General features: G+C 36.0%; 3 protein-coding genes across 4 annotated transcripts in view; 2 read left to right on the forward strand and 1 right to left on the reverse strand.

Annotated features, from left to right (window-relative positions):
* Positions 1-1,251: 1,251 nt before the first annotated feature.
* Positions 1,252-12,733, reverse strand: ssrp1b (structure specific recognition protein 1b). The gene is made up of 18 exons (XM_079615601.1): positions 12,610-12,733; positions 12,097-12,196; positions 11,820-12,005; positions 11,617-11,722; positions 10,232-10,425; positions 9,179-9,279; positions 8,933-9,062; positions 8,723-8,826; positions 8,194-8,322; positions 7,204-7,425; positions 5,452-5,524; positions 4,643-4,775; positions 4,216-4,261; positions 3,878-4,001; positions 3,584-3,751; positions 2,993-3,090; positions 2,657-2,831; positions 1,252-1,336 (listed from the first exon to the last, which is right to left on the reverse strand). The coding sequence occupies exons 2-18, from the start codon at positions 12,148-12,150 to the stop codon at positions 1,271-1,273; spliced, it is 2,109 nt and encodes a 702-aa protein (XP_079471727.1). The 5' UTR covers positions 12,151-12,196; positions 12,610-12,733; the 3' UTR covers positions 1,252-1,270.
* pold4 (DNA polymerase delta 4, accessory subunit) lies at positions 12,711-15,594 on the forward strand. Its single transcript, XM_079615602.1, has 5 exons — positions 12,711-12,854; positions 13,756-13,857; positions 14,012-14,101; positions 15,234-15,345; positions 15,443-15,594. Exons 2-5 carry the CDS (start codon positions 13,758-13,760, stop codon positions 15,465-15,467), a joined length of 327 nt encoding a protein of 108 aa, XP_079471728.1. The 5' UTR covers positions 12,711-12,854; positions 13,756-13,757; the 3' UTR covers positions 15,468-15,594.
* A 1,201-nt stretch (positions 15,595-16,795) lies between these two features.
* Positions 16,796-20,948, forward strand: part of LOC306999805 (sarcoplasmic/endoplasmic reticulum calcium ATPase 2) — a 30,127-nt gene continuing 25,974 nt past the window's right edge. The window contains exons 1-6 of one of the 2 annotated variants that reach the window (XM_079614791.1): positions 17,124-17,259; positions 18,191-18,310; positions 18,463-18,480; positions 18,796-18,878; positions 19,589-19,693; positions 19,829-19,967. In XM_079614791.1, the coding sequence (XP_079470917.1) occupies positions 18,193-18,310; positions 18,463-18,480; positions 18,796-18,878; positions 19,589-19,693; positions 19,829-19,967 (463 nt within the window). In that variant the 5' untranslated portion in view covers positions 17,124-17,259; positions 18,191-18,192. Of the gene's footprint in view, positions 17,260-18,190; positions 18,334-18,462; positions 18,481-18,795; positions 18,879-19,588; positions 19,694-19,828; positions 19,968-20,948 lie in introns of both variants that reach the window. The other variant, XM_079614792.1, reaches the window with a different exon arrangement.

Below are 20,948 nucleotides of genomic sequence, written 5' to 3' on the forward strand. Positions count from 1 at the left end.
CTAATGGGTTGTCTGACCATTAATCAATTTGTTGTTTTCTTTTTACTCAGTTACATCACAAAATATGCATGTGAACATGTTGTGCTGATGTTGATATTCACATAGTAATTCTTATGCTTTACAACTCACTGAAAGTGAAAGGAAAACACTTTCCAGAAATTTTTACATTGCAGGCTGCCAGTTGATGGGTTTGTTGGCTTTTACTAGTCTTAAATCCTTTTACTGGCTCTACAAACACATTATCTTAAAAACCACAATATTTCCGCTTACATTTCAGAGGATGATGAGCACGTGAATGAGAAAATGGTTGTTGTTTTCATGATATATGTCATAAATTAATATGATTACTTATAGATGATTAGAAAAAAATTCGTAACAATAAAATATTTTTTAAAATGTAGATTATTTAATTCATCAACATATGTGCACAATTAGTAATGTGTGCGCTAAACAACTTTTCAAAATACTGTATAAAATAAATGTTGAGCTCTGATCAAAATCAAATACCGGTATGTTTCAAGGTGATTGAATACAAATGTAAAAAAACATTTTTTTTTACATTTAAGGTATTTTTTGTGTTTCATAACTGTAATTCAATGCAAATACATAGAGCAAGCTCAATAGATGTGTCAAAGATGCAATTTCTATTCTGTTTGGAAAGCAGCAATGTAAAATATCTCTGTACAAAACAGATAAACATAGTGATCAAAACAAGTACAGGACAAGATAAAGTTAATACACTCTAATTTAAAGGAATAGTTTACCCTTGTGTTGTTCCAAACATGTATGAAATGCCAATTCCGATTCACAAAACCTATTTATGAACTGGATCGACCGATTTATTAAAAATAGCTCAAAAGAATGATTTGTTGAATTCTCCTGAATGAGCCAAAGCTAGGGGGAATTCAGTGAACAACATTTTCTCTGTTCCTCACACAAAGCTATTGTATTGCTCTGCAAGATTGGAATATAATGTTCTGGTTGCATGGGCTACTTTAATTATACTTTTATGGCATCTTTGAAATCTCCAGTCTTCATTCAGGAAGAAAAAGTCATACAGGTTTAAAATGACATAAGGGTCAGTAAATGACAGAATTTTCATTTTTTTGTGAGCTATTCCTCCGAAGTCAACAATACCAAAGGTAAATACACAAGTGTTTTTGAATGCATGTACTATCCGGATTTCATCAGGTCATGTACACTGAAATGATGAAAGAAGTATAAGAAAGGGTTTTATTCCACTTTTCTTTATGTCTTTCATTAGTGTCTTTCAGTCTGAGCCGGACTCCTCAGAGCTTGGCGGTGTGCTGACCGCTTCCTCTTCATCATCAGACCCCTGTATAAAAAGTAGCAGGAACAGAGAACGTCAGGGAGGCAATGAATACAGTGAATACATTTTCCCCCTAATACCCACTGGTATAAGATCAAATCTAAAAAAGGAAAATAAAATCTATAAAATGATATAATTCAAAAAAGTGTCAGGAATTCTGGACGCATAAACCAGGCACAGCATAAATCAGAATATGTATGGGACCAAATTTAGAATTGATCATAGCAGAGAAGAGAGCATCAAAGCGGTCATCAAAAACAAAATGACAACAACAAAAAAATCAGTGTCACAGATAAATCCAAACAAATTGTTCAATTGGACACAGAGGGACACATATGTATGTTTCGTATTAAGACTAAAACTAGTTTTAATAAATAAATATAAATCAAAATTTTGATTGTAAAAGTTTAAATCAAAATTTAAATGAATCATTTTATTTTAATAGCAAACTAAATTTAGAATTAATAATTAATAAATTTAGCATTTAAAAACATTTTATTTTATTTATTAAATTGGTAACGCTTTACAATAATGTTCCATTTGTTACCATTAGTTACCTATGTTAGTTATGAAGTAATGAAGAACACTTCTAAAGCATTTATTAATCTAAGTTGGTTCATTTGAACATTTACTAATACATTATTCAAATCAAAAAGTATTATCTGTTTATATTATTTAAGGTGCCTGAGCTAACTTGAAATAACAATAAACAGTTGCATATTTATGAACTAAATTTAACAAAGATGAATAAATACTATAACATAGCTCATTGTTAGTTAATGTTAGCTACTACATTAACCAATGTTAACTAATGGAACATCAACCTCATTGTAAACTTTTACTATTAAAAGTCATACTGCTCTATTTTTTTATTCTTCTTGAGGTAAATCTTGAAATAATTAATTAGTTTTGTTCCTAAAAATTGGACATCATTTGCTTTATGCTTTATTTTTTATTCAACAGCTCATAGTAATGAAAGGTGACTGATTTTTTTTTTAATGGCTTGATAATTTGTTATTTGCTGTTTGTAGGACTTTGTTTTAGTTTGTAGTTTTTTAGGTCTGCTGAAACAAAACTAAAATTGTGTGTATATATTTATGACATAATTCCTGACATTTGGGCAATACTTTGAAGTTGTTTGTTTGACAACCTTACTTCTCAGGATGTGATGTACATAACATGATGTGGTTTTAAAAACGTACATTTCTGAACTATTAAGTTACCCACCTTCTAAACTATGTACTATGTTACGCTGTTGTAACTATGTTGTTGAGTGAAACTGTTTCCATTGCATAGACAATTTTGTTAAGTGTGTGTTAGTGTTACCTTGCGCTTGCGTCCCTTCCCTTTTTCTGACTCTGACGAGCTCTCTTCACTGGATATGAACTCTCGACTCTTAAAGCTGTCGTTGCCTGTTGCTCGTTCCTTCTCTTTCTCCTTCCCGCCACCTGACTTCTTTTTCTTCTTTTCTTCATTCTTCCCTCCTTTCTTTTTCTTCTCCCTTCAGGAATAAAATGTGGGGAAAGAGTGAGACATAGCCAATTATTAATGCTGACATCATAGTTTGGAACAATGGTGATTGCGAATTAGTAAATGACAGAATAAATTTTTTTGGCTGAAGCAGTAAACCGCAGGACTAGGCTATTTGAACATTTTGAGTACTTTTTTGAGTTGCTTGAGGATCCTCCACCACTCTCCTTGTACTCTCTCATCGCTCGCTCATAGTCTTTCTTTGCTTCCTCTGCTTTTCCTTCCCACTCCTGGTGGAAAGAACAAGACACAGGTATCAGTTCAAGTTTAAAGTATACCAAGACAGTTAGACGGAGAAAACAATCTGAGGGATGAAAGGGATGGTTCACCCAAAAATGAAAATTAGCCCATGATTTACTCACCGTCAAGTCATCATAGGTGTATATGACTTTCTTCTTTCAGACGAATACAATCAGAGTTATATTAAAAAATGTTCTGGCTCTTCCAAGCTTTATAATGGCAGTGAATAGCCGTGTGGAGCACTTTTATGATGGATAGATGCACTTTTATGGATTTCAAAACAGAAACAGCCATTCACTGCCATTATAAAGCTTGGAAGAACCAGGACATTTTTAATATAACTCCGATTGTACTCGTCTAAAAGAAGAAAGTCATATACACCAAGGATGACTTGAGGGTGAGTAAATCATGAGCTAATTTTCATTTTTGGGTGAACTATCCCTTTAACATTGTGGAAGATCCAAGTGAATGTGGGAGAGTCACCTCTTTCTTTTCTTTGCTGATTTGTTTCCACATTTCCCCAGCTTTTTTCGAGATCTCTGTGACAGAGATGCCTGGGTTCTCTGATTTAATGCGGTCTCTGCTAGAGTTCAGCCAGAGCATGTAGGCACTCATTGGCCTCTTGGGGGCGTTAACATCCTTTACCTTTTTCTACACACGAGAACACACAAAGTAGCACTGAATTTGTAAGTACTTGTACTTGCAATAAATGCTAGGTAAACAGTTTATAGAAACCCTAACGGTCATTTTATCATTCACTCTTCTCTCTTTTCTCACCTCTTTCTTGCGTGGTTTTCTTTCTTTTACAATTTTAGCTTTCTTGGCTGGTTTCTTCTTTCGGTCTTCATCACTGTCCCCGCCATCAGCGCTGCTTTCACTGGCAGACGCCTTACTGTCGTACCTGACACATACAAATATGACTTTTTTAGGTATTTTATGAAGAAAGTGTAAGTGTGTTTGCCCCCTTAACACTAGGCGTTATGTGTGGTTTTTAGTATCAAATGTCATTGATACTAAGGTACTTTTATAGGTAATAGTGTAGTAATAGTGATGTTTTCCTTAGCAAGCACCACTAATTGAAGCTGTCGCAAACAGATCAATGCAAAGCCTCTTACTCCTCTGCAATATCATCATCTTCTTCTCCAGGATTAAAAGATTCATCTGGGGGGAGAAAAATGTCAATTCAAATGTTAATTTATCTCACTCAACATATATTCTTTTCAGCCAAGACAGTTGTTGTTATTGACACCCAAATACAGTTGCAGCGAGGTGTGGCTAATATGAACAAATTCTTATCTGAATGTGAGTAATTTTATTTCATGAGAACAATATATATCGCAATATAGTTATTTTCCTGGAAATAAGGTTGTTTTGATACCAACATTTTAGATACTACTGACATTTCACAATTCTCCACACCAATTTCGATATCACAGCAAAAAACAATTCCAGCCTAACTAGCATAAGTCGTCAAGCTTATAGAAAACAAGTAAACAGTCATTAATAAAATAAGAATGATTGGCTCAGAGAACTGCCACTCACCACTCTCGCCCTCTGAGTCGTCACTGTCATTGGCCTCCTCACGGATCTTGCCCTCTTCTTTCATGCGCTCCAGGTACGCATCATGCTGGTCGTCGTCCGAGTCGCTGTACATGTTGTCATTGCCTTTCATACCCTGATAGAATACAAATCAAAATGATATCAATGCAATATCAACATCATGTCATTGCAAAGTTAGTATTTGTAACAAAGCGGACACAGGAAACCCTCTCCAAGCATAGATTTCCCATCCTCACCGGCCTCTCTCTCTCTCTCACACACACACATACAGTACTTTCATATAAGCAATCAGTGTTAACTCATTCAAAAGCACGCCCTTGAGCAACGCTGTGTTCATAGCACACAGAATTGTCTAGAACACATGTTTTTTTGTAAAGTGACCACAACATTAAATACAGATTTCAGATGAAATACTGTTGCAGTCTTATAATGATGTCTGAGTGATCTGAACACAGCGTTCACCTGGTCAAATCATAAACCAGTGAGCCTTGCCACCTTTTGGTGGATGAGACATCTGCTTTAAGCCTTCAAAGATATAAGAGAACGCTTTCGACACTCGGGTTGTGATTGTGACACGCAAACAAACACCATGCAAGCAAGTTATTGGAGCACCGACACCAAACCGCAGGACAATACCAACCTTTTTCTACATGAACACAATACAGACATACAGCACAAACACAAAGAGTAGAATAAGTGTCCGTCCACTGTGTGAGGGCTCTATATGGACATGTCTATGCAGATGAAAATTATGTGGTGCTTGATAGGACAGAAAAGGACTGTAGGTGTACCTCTTTAAAGCCTCTGTTCTTGATGCTTAACTTCTTAGCATTGACGAAGTCAAAGAGTTTCCCATATTCTTCCCTGAAGAAGAAGGTAGAGATAGATTGAATAATATATAAAAACAAAGAGAGGATGAAGGCTCTTTTATGAGTTAAGGCCCGTTCACACCAAGAACGATAACTACAACAATAACTATATTAGCGTCCACAACAATGGACGATAACATTGTTTTTTTCTAAGAGCACTGCAGTTATGTTGTCTGTTGCTTTATAGGTGGAGTAAGCAATTTCTGCAAAACAGAAAATTGTGTTTGTACATAGTCCTGGCTGTGTAAATAGGAGAAAAAAGTGGATCAGACTGAGCACCACAATACTCTTGTAGCCAATCAGCAGTAGGGGGTGTATACACTCGTGATGGGGGAGGAGAGAGAGTGAGCAAGCGGGACATTTGAAAGACTGTAGAGAAAGAGATGGCTGATATATTACCGCAGAGGAATATAATTGAAGAAAGGTTACGATTAGGCACCCAAGTTAATATTGGAAAAGCTTTCCAGTGCTGGAGTTGCGTTAGAGAGCATGAAGGCCTGAGAACGGACATTGAGGTCGCATTTTTCCTGCTCGATATGTGAGTAACATTGGTTTTGATAGGTTTCCAAGATATGCTGTTTTTGTAATATTAGCTATAGTAACGGGGCAATCGGATGCGCCAGCTGTTAGTCATTGCATGTGTTGCATAGCGTGTTTGTTATTTTTGGGGGTGGAGCAATGAGGGTAGGGGTGTGTTTGTTTGGGTGTTAATTTCAAATACCAAGTGTTTCTCAGAAATTGCTTACTGCACCTTAAAATGCTCAAGCTCTTTAAAGTTGGGTGGATTCTGATTGGCTGTCGATGTTTTTATCATTCATCAGCTGGAAATAATTTCTCTGTGTCATTATCATTATAGCCTGGTGTGGACTTCCCTATTCATATAAAACTAGAGCGAAAATGAAAACTTTATAGTTACAGTTATTGTCATTGGTGTAAACGGCCTGGTGCAGTATTTGTCAATTGAAAAAGTATCTTTATTATGTTAAATAGGGAAAGCTTGTTAAGTGAGATATGTTTTTCTATATTAGCTCATTGTGTGTTTTAGATTTGAAGCGCAGTATGTTTGTTGTGTGTATCGTTTTTACAAAAAGAACGTACCAGAATGGTTGAAGAATGTGTTAAAGGGATAGTTCACTCAAAGAATGACATTTCTGTCATCATTTACTCACTCTCATGTCAGTCCAAACCTGTATGACTTTCTTCTGTGGAACATGGAAGAAGATCATTTGAAAAATGTAAAGTGTTTTGGACTTGCATGAAACAGAAAGTCAAACAGGTTTTGAACGACACGAGGATGAACCGTTTTCAAGAAACTGTTGCTTCTGCCACATTCATGTGATGTGTTGGTGTATTGATTCAGTCATAATATGGACCCGACTGAAAATACTGTAATGTGCCTAAAGTAGCTTTGTTTTTTCCCCTTAACATCTAATGTAGAAGGGGTCAGGTCACTAAAAGAGTGTAGTCCAGTATAAGACAAAGCAGAAAGAATCACCACAAAGAAGCAGCATAGACTTTCTATGGCAGATGGGGGTTAAGTGCTCAAGGACATAATGGCAGGAAGTGCCTTAAAGAGGATATTGGACACTGGTCTTTTCATTACTGGTGTGGTCTAGTTCCCACAAAGCTATGTTCCCGACAAGTGGACAAGAATAACATTGGGCTTATGGGTACCTCTCGATGCTGCTGAAGGTGTACTGATTGCCCTGCTTGGTCTCAATCTCAAAATCGAAAGAGCGAGTGGTGGTGGTTCCACGGGCGAAGTTCACGCAGGCGATCTCTTCGAAGCGCAGGTGCACCGGGGGCTTGTGCACATAGATAAAGCCTCTTTCCAAAGGATACAACAGCCCTGAAGTGGCCTTATATGAACATGTTATACATTGAGCTCCTGAGTGACTACAGAGAAGAGAGGGAGACATAATGATACTGGAAGTGATCAGACTTCACAAAATTTGTATTGATATTATGTTGTACGACATACAGTAATGTTGAAAACCTTGGGGTCAGTAAGATTAAAAAAAAAAAGAAATTCATACATTTTTATGCAGCAAATATGCATTAAATTGACCAAAAGTGACAGTAAAGACATTTATAATGTTACAAAAGATTAGTATTTAAATAGTAAAAAAAAAATATATTTTTTTATTCATCAGCATGTTAGAATGATTTCTGAAGGATCATGTGACACTGAACATCGGCGTAATTGCTGCTAAAATTCTGCTTTACATCACGAGAATAAATTCAAATATATTAAAATAGAAATCAGATATCTTTTTATTGAAATAATATATCACAATATTGCCATTTTTACAGTATTTTTATCAAATTAATATTAAAAATAAGAAATTAATCAGAAAGATTTGGTTCAATGGCAATGTTTCGGTCATTCAGGAAGGGCCTTTAGGTGTATATTTCATTATATTTATGCATTTTCTATACTCTTTAAACTTACTGTGTAAAAGAAGCTATATATTGTTTTGTTAGATAAAACTGTCAACGTAAATTTTGATAATTCATACATTTATTTATAAAATAATGTTCATTTTATTAATATTATAATAAAATTACACGTTTTTTAAAATATAATATAATTTTATTTTACAGTCATTTACTGTAGTTAATTTTGGTATATTAATATTTATATGTTTTGTATATGTGCTTTACCCTTGGAAATTTCCCGGCACTGTGATCTTCCTGTTGACCAGGGCCTTCATGACTCTGCTTACCATCTCATAGAGAGAGCCAGACATGTTTTTATTAAGTTTCCCTTCAAAACGTCTCTCCACCTCTTCCCTGCAGAAAATAAGAGAGAGAAATAATACTGCAGGATGGCAACACATAGTGAATGAATTAGCAAACGACAGCAATATTTTCATTTTTCAATTGTTCAAGTGAACAATTCCTTTAACTCCATGTTGCTCCAAGGTTTAAGTTCCTGTAATAAGTGTAAATTGCCTAGGATAAAACATCTGCTAAATGAAATAGTGTAATCGACCTTGTTGAAGTGAAACAGCTGCTACGGAAGAGTTTTTTTTCCCTGACATATATAGCTAAACATAACTGCACACACAAAATTAATTTATCTTTGGTTTCTCCCTTTAGTCTTGGCAGAAAATGTAAACAGTTTATTTCTGACACTCATCACACCCTTCACCGGTCTTACTCATTCTCTGTCTCTCTTGCTCTCACTCACTCGTTCATGTTGAGAGTGAGGCTGATGTCCTCTTCCTTGGAGAACAGAAGAATGAGAAAATGGTAGCGGGTTTGACCCTGTTTAATGGGCGGGTCCAGACTGATCTGAAAGAGAAGGGAGGTTGCAGGTCTTATATCAGACAATCAGACACAGCAAAACTCTCTAATACTAGCCCTAAAGATGGATCAGAGACTATGATGCCCCACTTACCACAAAAAACATCTGCCGCTGGTCTTTATGAGGCAACAGGAAAAGGCGGAGCACTGTGGTGTACGGGATCTTGTAGTCAAACGTCTTACCATGCAGATGGAGGAATGACGGATAAATACGGATATCGTACCTAGAGAGAGAGAGAGAGAGAATAAAAATCATGTTCTGCTACTTTACACTTTTTTATTTTAAAGAGGAAACCTGAAAAATTGTGAGGTAAATATCTTGGTGTGTAGGTGTATGTACCTGCCCCTAGGTGTGAGGCACTGCAACTCTCTGAAGATACACACAGCATCTCCTGTGGCCTGGATGACATCTGCTTTGGACAGAACGTTCTGAGCAAATGCCTAAACAGCGGAGAGGAGTAATGTGACCTCGATTAGCATTTCAGTTTAAGTTGGCTTTAAGGATGTAAATGTTGTACTTTAGGTTAGGGGTTTTTAAACTGGGATCTGGGGAACCCCAGGGGGCCACAAAGGAATGAAGAGAGAGAAAAACCCATGTAAAAATATAAAAATAAATGCATAATAATAATAAAAGATTAAACTAAACAAATAATAAAATGATTCAAATAAATAGTTAAATAAATACATTCTAAATTATAAATAATACATCTAACAATACATTATTTATAAAGTATAATTATTCAGCTTACAATAGTATGAATTTTCTCTATATTGGAATCATTATGATCACAACTTGTAATATTTGCTTAAATGAGATCATTGTTTCTGCCTAAATTATTACATACTATTAGCTAACTGATTGATTTATATTATCTTAGAACTGTATATTTTTTAAATATGGACATTACTTTGACAGTCATGTCTGAAAACAGATCCCTCTAAAATTGTAATGTACAAACACAAAGCTGCTGAAATGATACGCATTGTGAAAAGCGCTAAACAAATATACGTGAATTAAATTGAATAGTACTAAAACCATTTTTTAAAACCATTTTAAACATGAAAGAAAACTACATTTTTTCCAAATAATGTTTTACACATATTTATAGTATTAATTTTTTACAGTATAAATTGGGTTTTTCTACACAAAAATGTATAGCTGTCTTTTAAATTTTAGGATTGGGGTACCTTGCATGAGGATGATCATATTTGGGGGTCCGTCATGGCATCTAAAAGATTGAAACCCTTTGTTTAGGGGCATGTTATGATTGTTGCTTGGTAAACTACGCCATCTGCTGGTCAGTGTTAGGTAGGGGTGGACACACACACACACACACACACACACACACACACACACACACACACACACACACACACACACACACACACTTACCTCCACAGGGTCTGAACCCTCATCTCCTGTGCTGGGGGGGACGTAGAAGCGCACCTCCATGAGGGATACCTCTGTGTCATCATTCTGATGAAACTCCACAGTGACCTCATTCTTTCCCGTTGCACACTGGGATACACTGGAGAGTGGAATCTCAAATGCAGAACTGTCATTCACCTCAAATGAAAGCAACGGCCCTGTAAAGCCACAGAGGGGCAAAGAGTTTAATACCTTGAAATGGCAGTGAAAAGACATTTTCAAGCTGAGTTTATTAAAAATGCAATGCTGGAACATGCAGTTGGTTTAGATTTCAACAGTTTTTTCATTATTTATAGCAGTTGACTGATATCTATTTTTTTATGATATCACAGAATTGTATTTAAAGATTGTAAATAACCCATGCTGTAATGATATTTATATTTATTTTAAATAATAATTACTAAATAAAAACAAATAATTTGGAAATTAATTAATCAATATGAAAAAATAATAACCTATAAAATAAAAAGATTTATACTTAGTTAGTGCATGATTCTATAATCCTATTACCGGTATATATTTTTTTCACAAATAAATAGTTAAAAAATAAAAAGGAAGTAAACACTGTAACCAACAGTGCACTCAGTCATCTGGTAAGTCTGTGTGCACTGGGAATCATATTTTCTCAAATAAAGACCAGGTAGCACTGGTCAAAGTGCAATTTGTGACAAAGTACACAGTGAATATGACAGCAGCTAAATTAATATTGCACAGCACATTTTGAAATCAAGGATTTAAAGTTGGTGTATGAGAAAGTATCATAGTATTTGCCTTTCTATTTCGCTAATAATACATTAATAACACTGTAATACTTTTGATGTACCATTTACATTCTTTGTTTAACAGTTCTAATAATCTATTAGACAGAATTGTTAAACAAAGTAAACTAATGAAAACTAATTGCTTCCGGCAATTAGTCATAAAGAAAAACTTATCGCCCGATGCTGATGATTAAACAATGGCAAATATCTGCCTGTATGATATATATACTATTAATCTATCTTTCTATTATAGACCATAGAAACTTCATTCTTAAAAATAAAGGTTCTTTTTTGGCATCTATTGTTCCATGAAGAACATTTAACATCCATGGAACGTTTTCATTGCACAAAAGGTTCTTTATAGTTCTTTAGATTATTAAAATGTTTTTCACACTTTTTTAAGAAAGGTTAAAAACACACTGTTCACAGAAAGGTTCTTTTAGGAACCAACTTTTCTTTTTTTCGAAGGCATTGCTGCAAAATACCCTATTTGGAACCTTTATTTTTAAGAGTGTTGAATTTAAGGTCACTATACAAGATGCTACTGTACATATCTTAGAAATAGTGTTGCATCAGGAGTGGACTGACCATTAAATTTAGCAGTGCCCCAATTCCAGCCCTTCACACACATATCTTTCTCCATCAGCTCCACTTTGTAGTTGGCTTTGAAGTACTCTGAGATCTTGTCAAGGTCCTGTACATAAAGAGATGGATGAAAATTTAAGGCGTGGAATGAAAGGGTGGAGGGTGGGAGGTATTTCGATTGATTGAATTTTGTATCTCTGACTCACAGTGTCTTTGAAGCCATCATATTTGTAGATGTGACCAGTGGTGGTGCACAGTTTGATGCCGTGACCCAGACAGACTCTCCTCCACTGGGCCTGAGTGAGCTCGGAGACCCCAATGCTGTCCACCTTCCCAGTCTTACTGTTTTTAAACACCACTGTCTGCTTACTGAAGCGCAGACGGCCATCGTTCTACAGAGAGAGGTAAGTCAGTCGTTTTTGCCCAGTGTTTGATAGAATAACATCTCAGATTAGACACCAAACTGCTGGAGCCTCTACTCACCCAGGTGCCCTTGACCTCCTGATAAATTTCATTGAATTCCAGAGTGTCACTCATGTCAGCCACTCCAGCTTAGACAGAGTGGACCTGTGACGTTAAAAAGCTGCGACAGCAGGGGTAAAATCATAAATACAAACATAATCCCGTATTCATATTGCTTCTTTGTTTTTCACTGCCTGTGGCATTATGAATTCAGCAATAAAGGAAAGCTCCTAAATGACAACTTTTTCTTGCAGGTTGATTTGGATGTAAACAGTTAGCTTTGAGCTGTAAAATAAAACTTTGCGAAACTAAATATTTTGCAGGTGCACACTGTAAATTGTTTTCTAACTATAAACAAATAAACAGAGCTAGCAAAGCAACCATATTCGACCATACAATAGCGGCTAGTGTTTTTTTCTGTTTTGTTACGAACGACTAATTTTAAATGTACAGTAAATTTCAAGCACTAATAGTTTATTTCAAACAATTTTATTGCACAGAAAATGAAACGTAAGATATTTTAATCAGTATTACTGTAATTCGGCGAGAGGATCAAGGCCGACTCGAGTCCTGTGTGCGTAGATGTGCGGAGCGCAGAGCCACGCGTTCGTCATCGTGACGCCATCACGCTCTGTGCGTGGCCCCGCCCTTCCTATTGAATGTCAGTCTGTTTTGTAAACGACCGAACCACAAAGCGAAAGTTAAAAGGATTTGACGGAGATACAGCTGTCAACATTAGCAAATATTTAATCATCTAACAACGTTATAGCAGCATTCAGGTATGCCGTAAATTTCAAATATATGGGGATGCACATGCACTTTTGCAGAAGCTTTATACTCGAGATGGAAGCATTGTTGTTCAATCGATCGATAAATAAACATCGCGTTTAATGCATTTCTTAATCGAAAATTGGAATGCTACACAAAAATAGATTGTTTATACTTACTTATAATGCATACATTGGTTTCTTGGTCGAATGGGCTAGAGCATTCGATATAGTGTTATTAATTTTTTTTTATAAAACCCCAATGTTATTCACAAAACAACATTATGCCTTTAACACTACTTATCGAATTAGCTTGTTGAAATAAATTGAATATCAATCATCACCTCAATAAGCACTGTGCTCTAACATATGAACGTGAAATGAAAAGTTGGGTTACATGTGTCACTGTTGCAGTGTAATAATACATTTAAGTACTGAGTAATATAATTATTATTATTTATTATGTCTTTATTCCAGACCCATGGGTCCATATAAACATACATCATAAATTAACAAACAAACACCAAATACAATTTAAAAGACATACAAGCTTTCTTTCCAATGCTTCCAAAAACAAGAAAAATACCTTGTATCACTCAATGTAATGTCATTTAAGACCCTAATAATACTATTTTTTGAAACACTCAATCTACATATAAAATTATACATATTAAGTAACTGCATGTACTCACTATAGGGTTAGGGTAGGATTAGGGTTTGGTTTAGGGTGAGTTGCATGTTATTTATAATTATTACTAATAAACGCATGTAACCTGTAACAAGGACACTTTAAAATAAAGTGTTACCAACAGTTGTTTTTTGATTAACTAACGTTAACAAAAATTAATACATACTGTCAACATTTCACAACGTTTAATAATGGGACCTTACGGTGTAAAATCTTTAATTTTAGATATGACACCTAAGCGTGGCCTCATCACCGACACCTTTAAGGTTGTAAAGAAGGCAAAGAGAGGGGTCAAGAGAAACAAGTCTCCTTCCCCGCCAAAAGCAGGTAGGAGGACAGTTTGTTTATCTGTGTGTATGTGTATATTTAAATAAAAGCAGAGATCTGCAATGTCATTGTCCTAAACTATGCAAATTATTTAAAGGAGCATCTAAATGCACCAGTAGAATAACAGTATTTATAACATGTTATTACTGATCAGAGCCTGAGCCCCCACAATCGAGTGAAAGAGAAAAAGATCTACAAGAACTAAAGAAGTTTGATCTGGACTGGAGTTTTGGACCATGCACAGGTACATACATCAGTTTAATTAACCAATATATTTGACCGTTACATTATTATACTGTGTATGTCTGTATTTTGTAGCGTCTGTATTCTGAAGCACACTAATATACAACCCTGAAAACTGTCGGTTTTATCACTTTAAGGTCTTGAATTCTTCTGTCGCAAGCTTTGTCTGTATCTTGTTGTTCACATTTTAAAGTGTCTTTACTTAAAAAATAAAACTAGGTACTAGTAGTCCTGAACCTATACCCCTTAACCCATGTAGTTAAGTTACCTTTAGGAGGCGCCTGCAATTGACCGTTTGCAAAGACGAAAGTGGAAAGGCGTCAGTACACTCCGCTTTTCAAGTTCAAATCCTCCCATGTTAATCTACTAACTCTCCTGTCTGCTTTGTCGGACATTTTTGTGTGTGTGTATTTGTTAATGAGGTATTTGTGGACACATCAATGTTTTTGGATTTGTGGAGTAAAATGTATCATTTTTATTTTAAAGTAAAAAGATAAAATGAGACCCTTGGGGTAAGATGAACCCCCCAGAATTGGCACAGAAGGCCCAGAGTGGCATGTTTTTACAAGTGTTTTTGTTTTTAAACGTAATACTTATTGTTATTAATAGGGTAATTTAATATTTCTATGAATTAGACATTTCAGACATCTTCTTCGCCTTCATTTAAACCTATAGGTTAATTGAGTGAAATCATTAAATTTGATTTTACAGTGTTTCTATTATGACAAACCTATAAAATATGGGCAATTAAATATGTAAATATTCATATACCTGTATATAAGTCATAGGATCATTTTACCTTTCAGATGAATCTCTTTTACTGGGATTCTGCTTTGTCTGTCATCCGTTATTCAATCATTTGAATTAAAAACTAAATTGTCAAAATAAAATGTTAAATAGAATAGTTGATTTAGTATTTTACATTAATGACACTTTAAAAATATATATATATAAATATAAAATGTTGATATTTATTTCCTTTAATAACACATTGGCTGATGCATCATCTTATGGGGGGCTTCTCACTTAGCACTTTCTTGGGTAAATAGACTGTAAGTTCATTGAAAATGCATGTACTGTAAAATAAAGTGTGTGTGACCCTATGTGTATGTGCGCGTGTGTGTGTGTGTTAGGGATCAGTCGACTGCAGAGATGGGAGAGGGCAGCACTGCATGGGCTGAATCCCCCGCATGAGATTAAAGACATTGTTCTGAAAGAGTACACTGACCCAGAGTACACACAGAGGTATTACTCACACATTCTCTCTTCCTTTTACACATGCAGAAACCACACAAACCAAAGCCTTTATCGCTAACACTCACTTTCCCCTCCTCTGTTTCAGTCTCTGGCGTGACTATCCCCTCTGAAAAATTGATAGAGAAAAGACAGAAAGGGGTGAAAAGAAGAAAAAACTTTTATAGTGTTTGATATGTTCTACTATGTTTGCTTTGCTGTTTACCACACTACATTTTATTAAACATTTTTCTACGCAAAAGCTATGAGTCTCGGGCATTTATAAAACAATCATGATTTTACAGTGCACCTGCTACATATGCATACACTATCAGGTCCTCATATCCTCAACTTTTTCAATTTAATCCATCTTATTAGTATATTATTAGTAGAGACTCACAAATTATTATCATCTGACAACATTGCAAATGTCTGGAGTAGTTTAGCATTCAGGTATGCAGTGGTGTTCAAAGATATGTAAGGGGATGCACATAACTGTACAATTTTAAAGAAGCTTCTAGAGTTGGAAGCATAATTTATCGATCATGTAAATGGCCTTTACTGGGGACTTTAATGTAATTTATTTTCAATTGAAAATATGTAAGCTACACAAATGCATTGTTTATACTTTATTCTAATACATACATTCACTTGTTTGTGTAATGCTCGGAGAGCATCTTTTGTGGCTAAATACCTCCCTGTGCTGTGAGCTGCAATATTTCCTAATATTTCCTTTTTTTTAACTCCACCTTGATTTAACTTCAATGGTACACATTATAGTGAGCACTCAATAGTTTGCACAGAAATAACTGAGATTAACAACTTTAAGCATTTCTCACAGTTAAAAGGGGTTTTACAGTAACGCTTCTGTATATGTAAAATATATCCCTACATGAATTACAGCAGCTCCTCTAGAGAATGGTATTAATTAGGGGCAGATAATTATGGCAACAATTGAAATAGGTCAGATCCCTTTCTTCCCCATCAGCCTTCTTGTTTGACTGGAATACCCTTATAATAGCTTCAAGTCGGTATGTATTATCAGTTTAAACAAATGTGCAGGTTCGTCATCTCGACCTCGTACACTTGTGGCCCCACTGTCCACTAGTGCGTCATGACACTACAATAAACCTCCCCTGAGTGACAGATGGGTGCGGGGGAGGGGCTGGATTATTGACCCGAACGAACGACGTTGTTCCGTCTCTTCAGCTAGAGTTCTTTCTCACTGGTTCCCAATTGCGTCACTTAACATTTACTTAGTCTGATTGGCTAATGTAATATTAAATTGTGTGGCGTATACTGTCGCACGCAACGGTCACTGGTTAAACAGAAGGCACAATGCGGGTGGAAGCCCCGCCCTCCTGCAGCAAGAACGAGAAGGCGGGGTTATCAGTAGAGGAACAAAGATGATTTGTCCAGTCCAGCCGTCAGGATGATGTTTTGGTCGCTCATTGGCTGCAGCGCTGCCCATCGATGTCTAGGACTGGAAGCACCTACGGTAATAATGTCGCTCAGTGACCTAGTATTAAATAAAGCGACGGTTATAGCTAGGTGGTAGCGCGGATTATAGCATCGGCTTTGCCATTTTAAATACTACCGGCACATTCAGCAAGAATCGACAGCGTCGAAAAATCCACTTAAGAAGTCAATCATTCATCTTGCAGTGTATTTCTTTTGTATAATTTCCCGGATCATGCTGAAATCAGAAGGAAAACGCATAGCAGAAAATCATCATTTGCCTTGAGCAGCGCTGCAGTGCCATCACTCTGCGTCTGTCGTACTGGATTTCAACAGCAGATCGATCTACAATACCTCACCGCATTGGGTTATTATAACTGGCATATTCTCTCTTGTCGCGGTTAAGTATAACGGTTTAGTGTAACGGAAGTTGTTGGTTTCGCAGAGGACTGAATTAAAGTTAACCTGGTAAGTAACTGATAATACAATAGATTGAGGGAATATCGATCACTGTACTGCATGATCAGTCATAGAGGGAATCTGATGTGCGCGCGGATTTTGTTCAGTCAGCTAAAAGACAAACTTGACAGCAAGATAAACGATTCACAGCTTTTAATAAGTCGCTATTATTTACATTTGCATCGTCATTTGCTTGGGCATCAAATGAACTACGCAGCTGAAACATTTAGTCTCGGGTGTTTGAATAATAATGTCTGTGTGAATAGTTTTCTGAAACGTTTTCTCATAGTGTTCTTGAATGCAATTATTTTGAATTGTTTTCTTCAAAAGTCACCATAATAGCCGAACTTGCAGGTAACGTTACAGTAACAGGTGCGCTCTAGTTTCAATACAGCCAACGTAACGTTACATGAAAATATTTATTTTAAGGTGCGCCTGTTACAGTGTAATAATAATATAATTAAGTACGTTACTGAGTAGCCTAATATTAATTAACAACATGCACTTACCAGGTGGTTTGGTTTAGGGTAAGTTACTTAATTATGCATCATTTACTGTTATTACTATAGTAAGTACACGTAACGCATGTAAATCACGTTTACGTTAGGATACTGTTTTTTGTGAATATTGAAAGTTCCCTCTAGTTATTGAAAATAAAAGGGATAGTCATTATTGTAATTATTTAACCCTCATGTTGGTCCAAATTTGTAGAAGATGTTAGATAGTAAGACTCAGTCACCGTTCACTTCCATTGCGCATTTTGACCATACAGTGAATGTGAAAGCTGACTGAGACATCTATCTCACACTTTTTCACATAAGAAATTAAGTCATACTTGATATGGTAACACATACATGAGGTTGAGTTAATGATGACAAAAATTTAATTTGATGGTGCTGGCCCTTTAAAAGCACCTTAAAGATATATTCTTCTCTCGCAGGGATGGACAATGCCCATACTAAGACGGTTGAGGAGGTACTGGGATACTTCGGTGTCAATGAGACAACAGGACTGAGCTCTGAGCAATTAAGGAAAAGCAGGGAAAGATGGGGCCCCAATGGTACTACATCACTTGCAAAACAAGTGTTTGTGCAATATGAACAAGACGTAATTTCATGATGCCATTTAACTTTATACTTATACCCATTTAACCATAAATCTATTTTTTCTTCTGCCCATTTTTGTTTTATTTTGCTGTAACCTTTGCCACAGAGTTACCTGCAGAAGAAGGTGAGCTCTTCCCTTGGGTTTGCGTAATTATTAGCAGGTCTTTCATCATATTCTTTGTTGCATGGGGGATGCTGGTTGTGTAGTTAATTAGAGTTATTATTGGATTCCCTTGAGGAGGTTGGATGAGGTTTGCACTCTCTTTGTAGCTGAACAGATCTTGATTGAATGTTTCTTAGAGATGTTGTTTTTGTAAAGGTTTTCAATTGTTTACGTGTTACACATTTTACGAGTTATTTGTCACTTAATGGAAAGGGATCTTGAAACTTTGTGTCTGCCGTAAGTCTGTATAATCTTTGTTTGTGCATGTGTTTACAGGCAAGTCACTATGGGAACTTGTTCTGGAGCAGTTTGAAGATCTGCTAGTTCGGATTCTCCTTCTTGCGGCCTGTATTTCCTTTGTAAGTATAAATCAAATGCCGCGTTTACTCTTATACTGTAGCTAATTAAGAGTAGTGCTGGCACAGGACAATAGCACAAGCTTTTCACATATTCAAAATAAACATGTGACAACGCTATAAAACTCTAGCTACAGCGAACAATCAAAGAATCCCAAAACTCCATTTATACAAATACTACTTGCCAAATGTAGTTATTCTGAAAAGCATTCAACAACATGTACAGTATATATATATATATATACTTACTGTACATATTCATACCAATATGTATACATTGTCAATAGCAGCAGCAAAAGTGTACATACAGTAACAATATATTTTTTTCTATATGTAAGTACATAGTAGTTAAAGACACTTAATATATTATGTAAAGTGTGACCCATATTTGTGCTTAACCTGCATACAAACGTTGTCATGCATAAATCATCATTCATAAGTATGTTTGCACTAAATTTAAGCTAAAATTTAGAACCAACTCAAAGCTTCATTTAGAATCATTTGAATCTTTATGTTACAATGTATCTCCATGCATCTTTTGTGAATCTGGTGGAAATTTTGCATGGTAACCTTTTCTGCCCACAAAAGAAAGTACACTTGTACACAGTTATTAACGAATGAGAAATCAAAAACATTTACATTATATTGTTACCAAAGCTTTGACAAACGTTTGCACTGACCATATTTTGCGTCACATTCTCTCTCTCTCACAGACTCTGGCCTGGTTTGAGGAAGGTGAAGGAACCATCACAGCCTTCGTAGAGCCATTTGTCATTCTCCTCATTCTTATTGCCAATGCCATTGTAGGAGTGTGGCAGGTATAGCCTGTGAAATGTTTTTAAAAAACATGGATATCAATTAAATTATGTTAAGCCTGCGGATAAAGCAGTAATGCCGTTCTGTTGTACTAGAAATTACATCTCACTGTCTGTGTGTGTTTCTGTGCGTTGTAGGAGCGTAATGCAGAAAATGCCATCGAAGCCCTTAAACAGTATGAGCCGGAGATGGGGAAGGTGTACAGACAGGACAGGAAGAGTGTACAGAGGGTCAAAGCCAGGGACATTGTGCCTGGAGACATTGTGGAGGTGGCTGGTAAGAATGACAATTAAATTTCTACATCTTTTTTTTTTTTGTGCCACAGTAAAATGCATTTAATGATAGGTTTCTGAAGTTTGTACATCTGTACACTGATGTATTTAATTTATGTCCTAGTCATTTGTGTGCAACTAATTCGTTTCTCAGAAGCTGGAGTTGTCAAAAATAAAATGGTGGCAGTGTTTCCGGGGGAAAAAAGAGGTCCACTTTCAAAGGATATGCCTGGAGATAATTATAGGACATTGCTGAATAGAGATGGCTATTTTGATTGTTTGGATAAGCCAATGAAAACTGCCCAGAACAGTCTGCTGCAGACGGATGCAGACATGCAGTAAGGATGTTTCTCAAGAAAATAGCAGACTGTTCCCACAGTTAAGCAAAGGATTGTCCAATACGGTTTTGGCATAGTTTGATTCTTTCCAAAAATCATGCAGAGTGATTATCTGAAGTAATGACTCCCGTGAGATGTGGTAAAGTTGGGTTTCCCCCAACTTTATGAAAAATGACTCATCAGATTATTTAACTTTTTTCATTAATCAGGGGTTAAATTTTTTATAGCGTTTTATAGGTCCCTTGTGCATTACTAAAACAGTTTCTAATCGAAAGCACTGCCACCAATTCCAGGTTTATAAAGTTTGTGTTGATCAAATACTGTTTACATTTTTGAAAATGTGCTTGGGCTTTAGGCCAGTTGTGCTGTGAGAGCTGTCCTACCATTATTGTTGGTGTGCTTTGACTTGCTGTCACTGTTCCTTTTCCGTCAATTGCGTTTTCACAGATTTATTTTCGAATGTTATTTTTGTAGACTATTTCCCTGGACACATTGAATTGTGTTGCGTTCTGTTTAACTGATGCACCTGCAATCGGGATGTCTTTGGAACTCGGTTGCTTTGAAAACTCACATGATCAAAGTCCTACTTGTCTGACCCCATTTATAGCTGATGCTTGTTGCTAATTGGCAATCAACCTAATTTGGCT

The sequence above is a fragment of the Phoxinus phoxinus genome (assembly GCF_949152265.1).
Source record: "Phoxinus phoxinus genome assembly, chromosome: 6".
NCBI classification, from domain to species: Eukaryota; Metazoa; Chordata; class Actinopteri; order Cypriniformes; family Leuciscidae; genus Phoxinus; species Phoxinus phoxinus.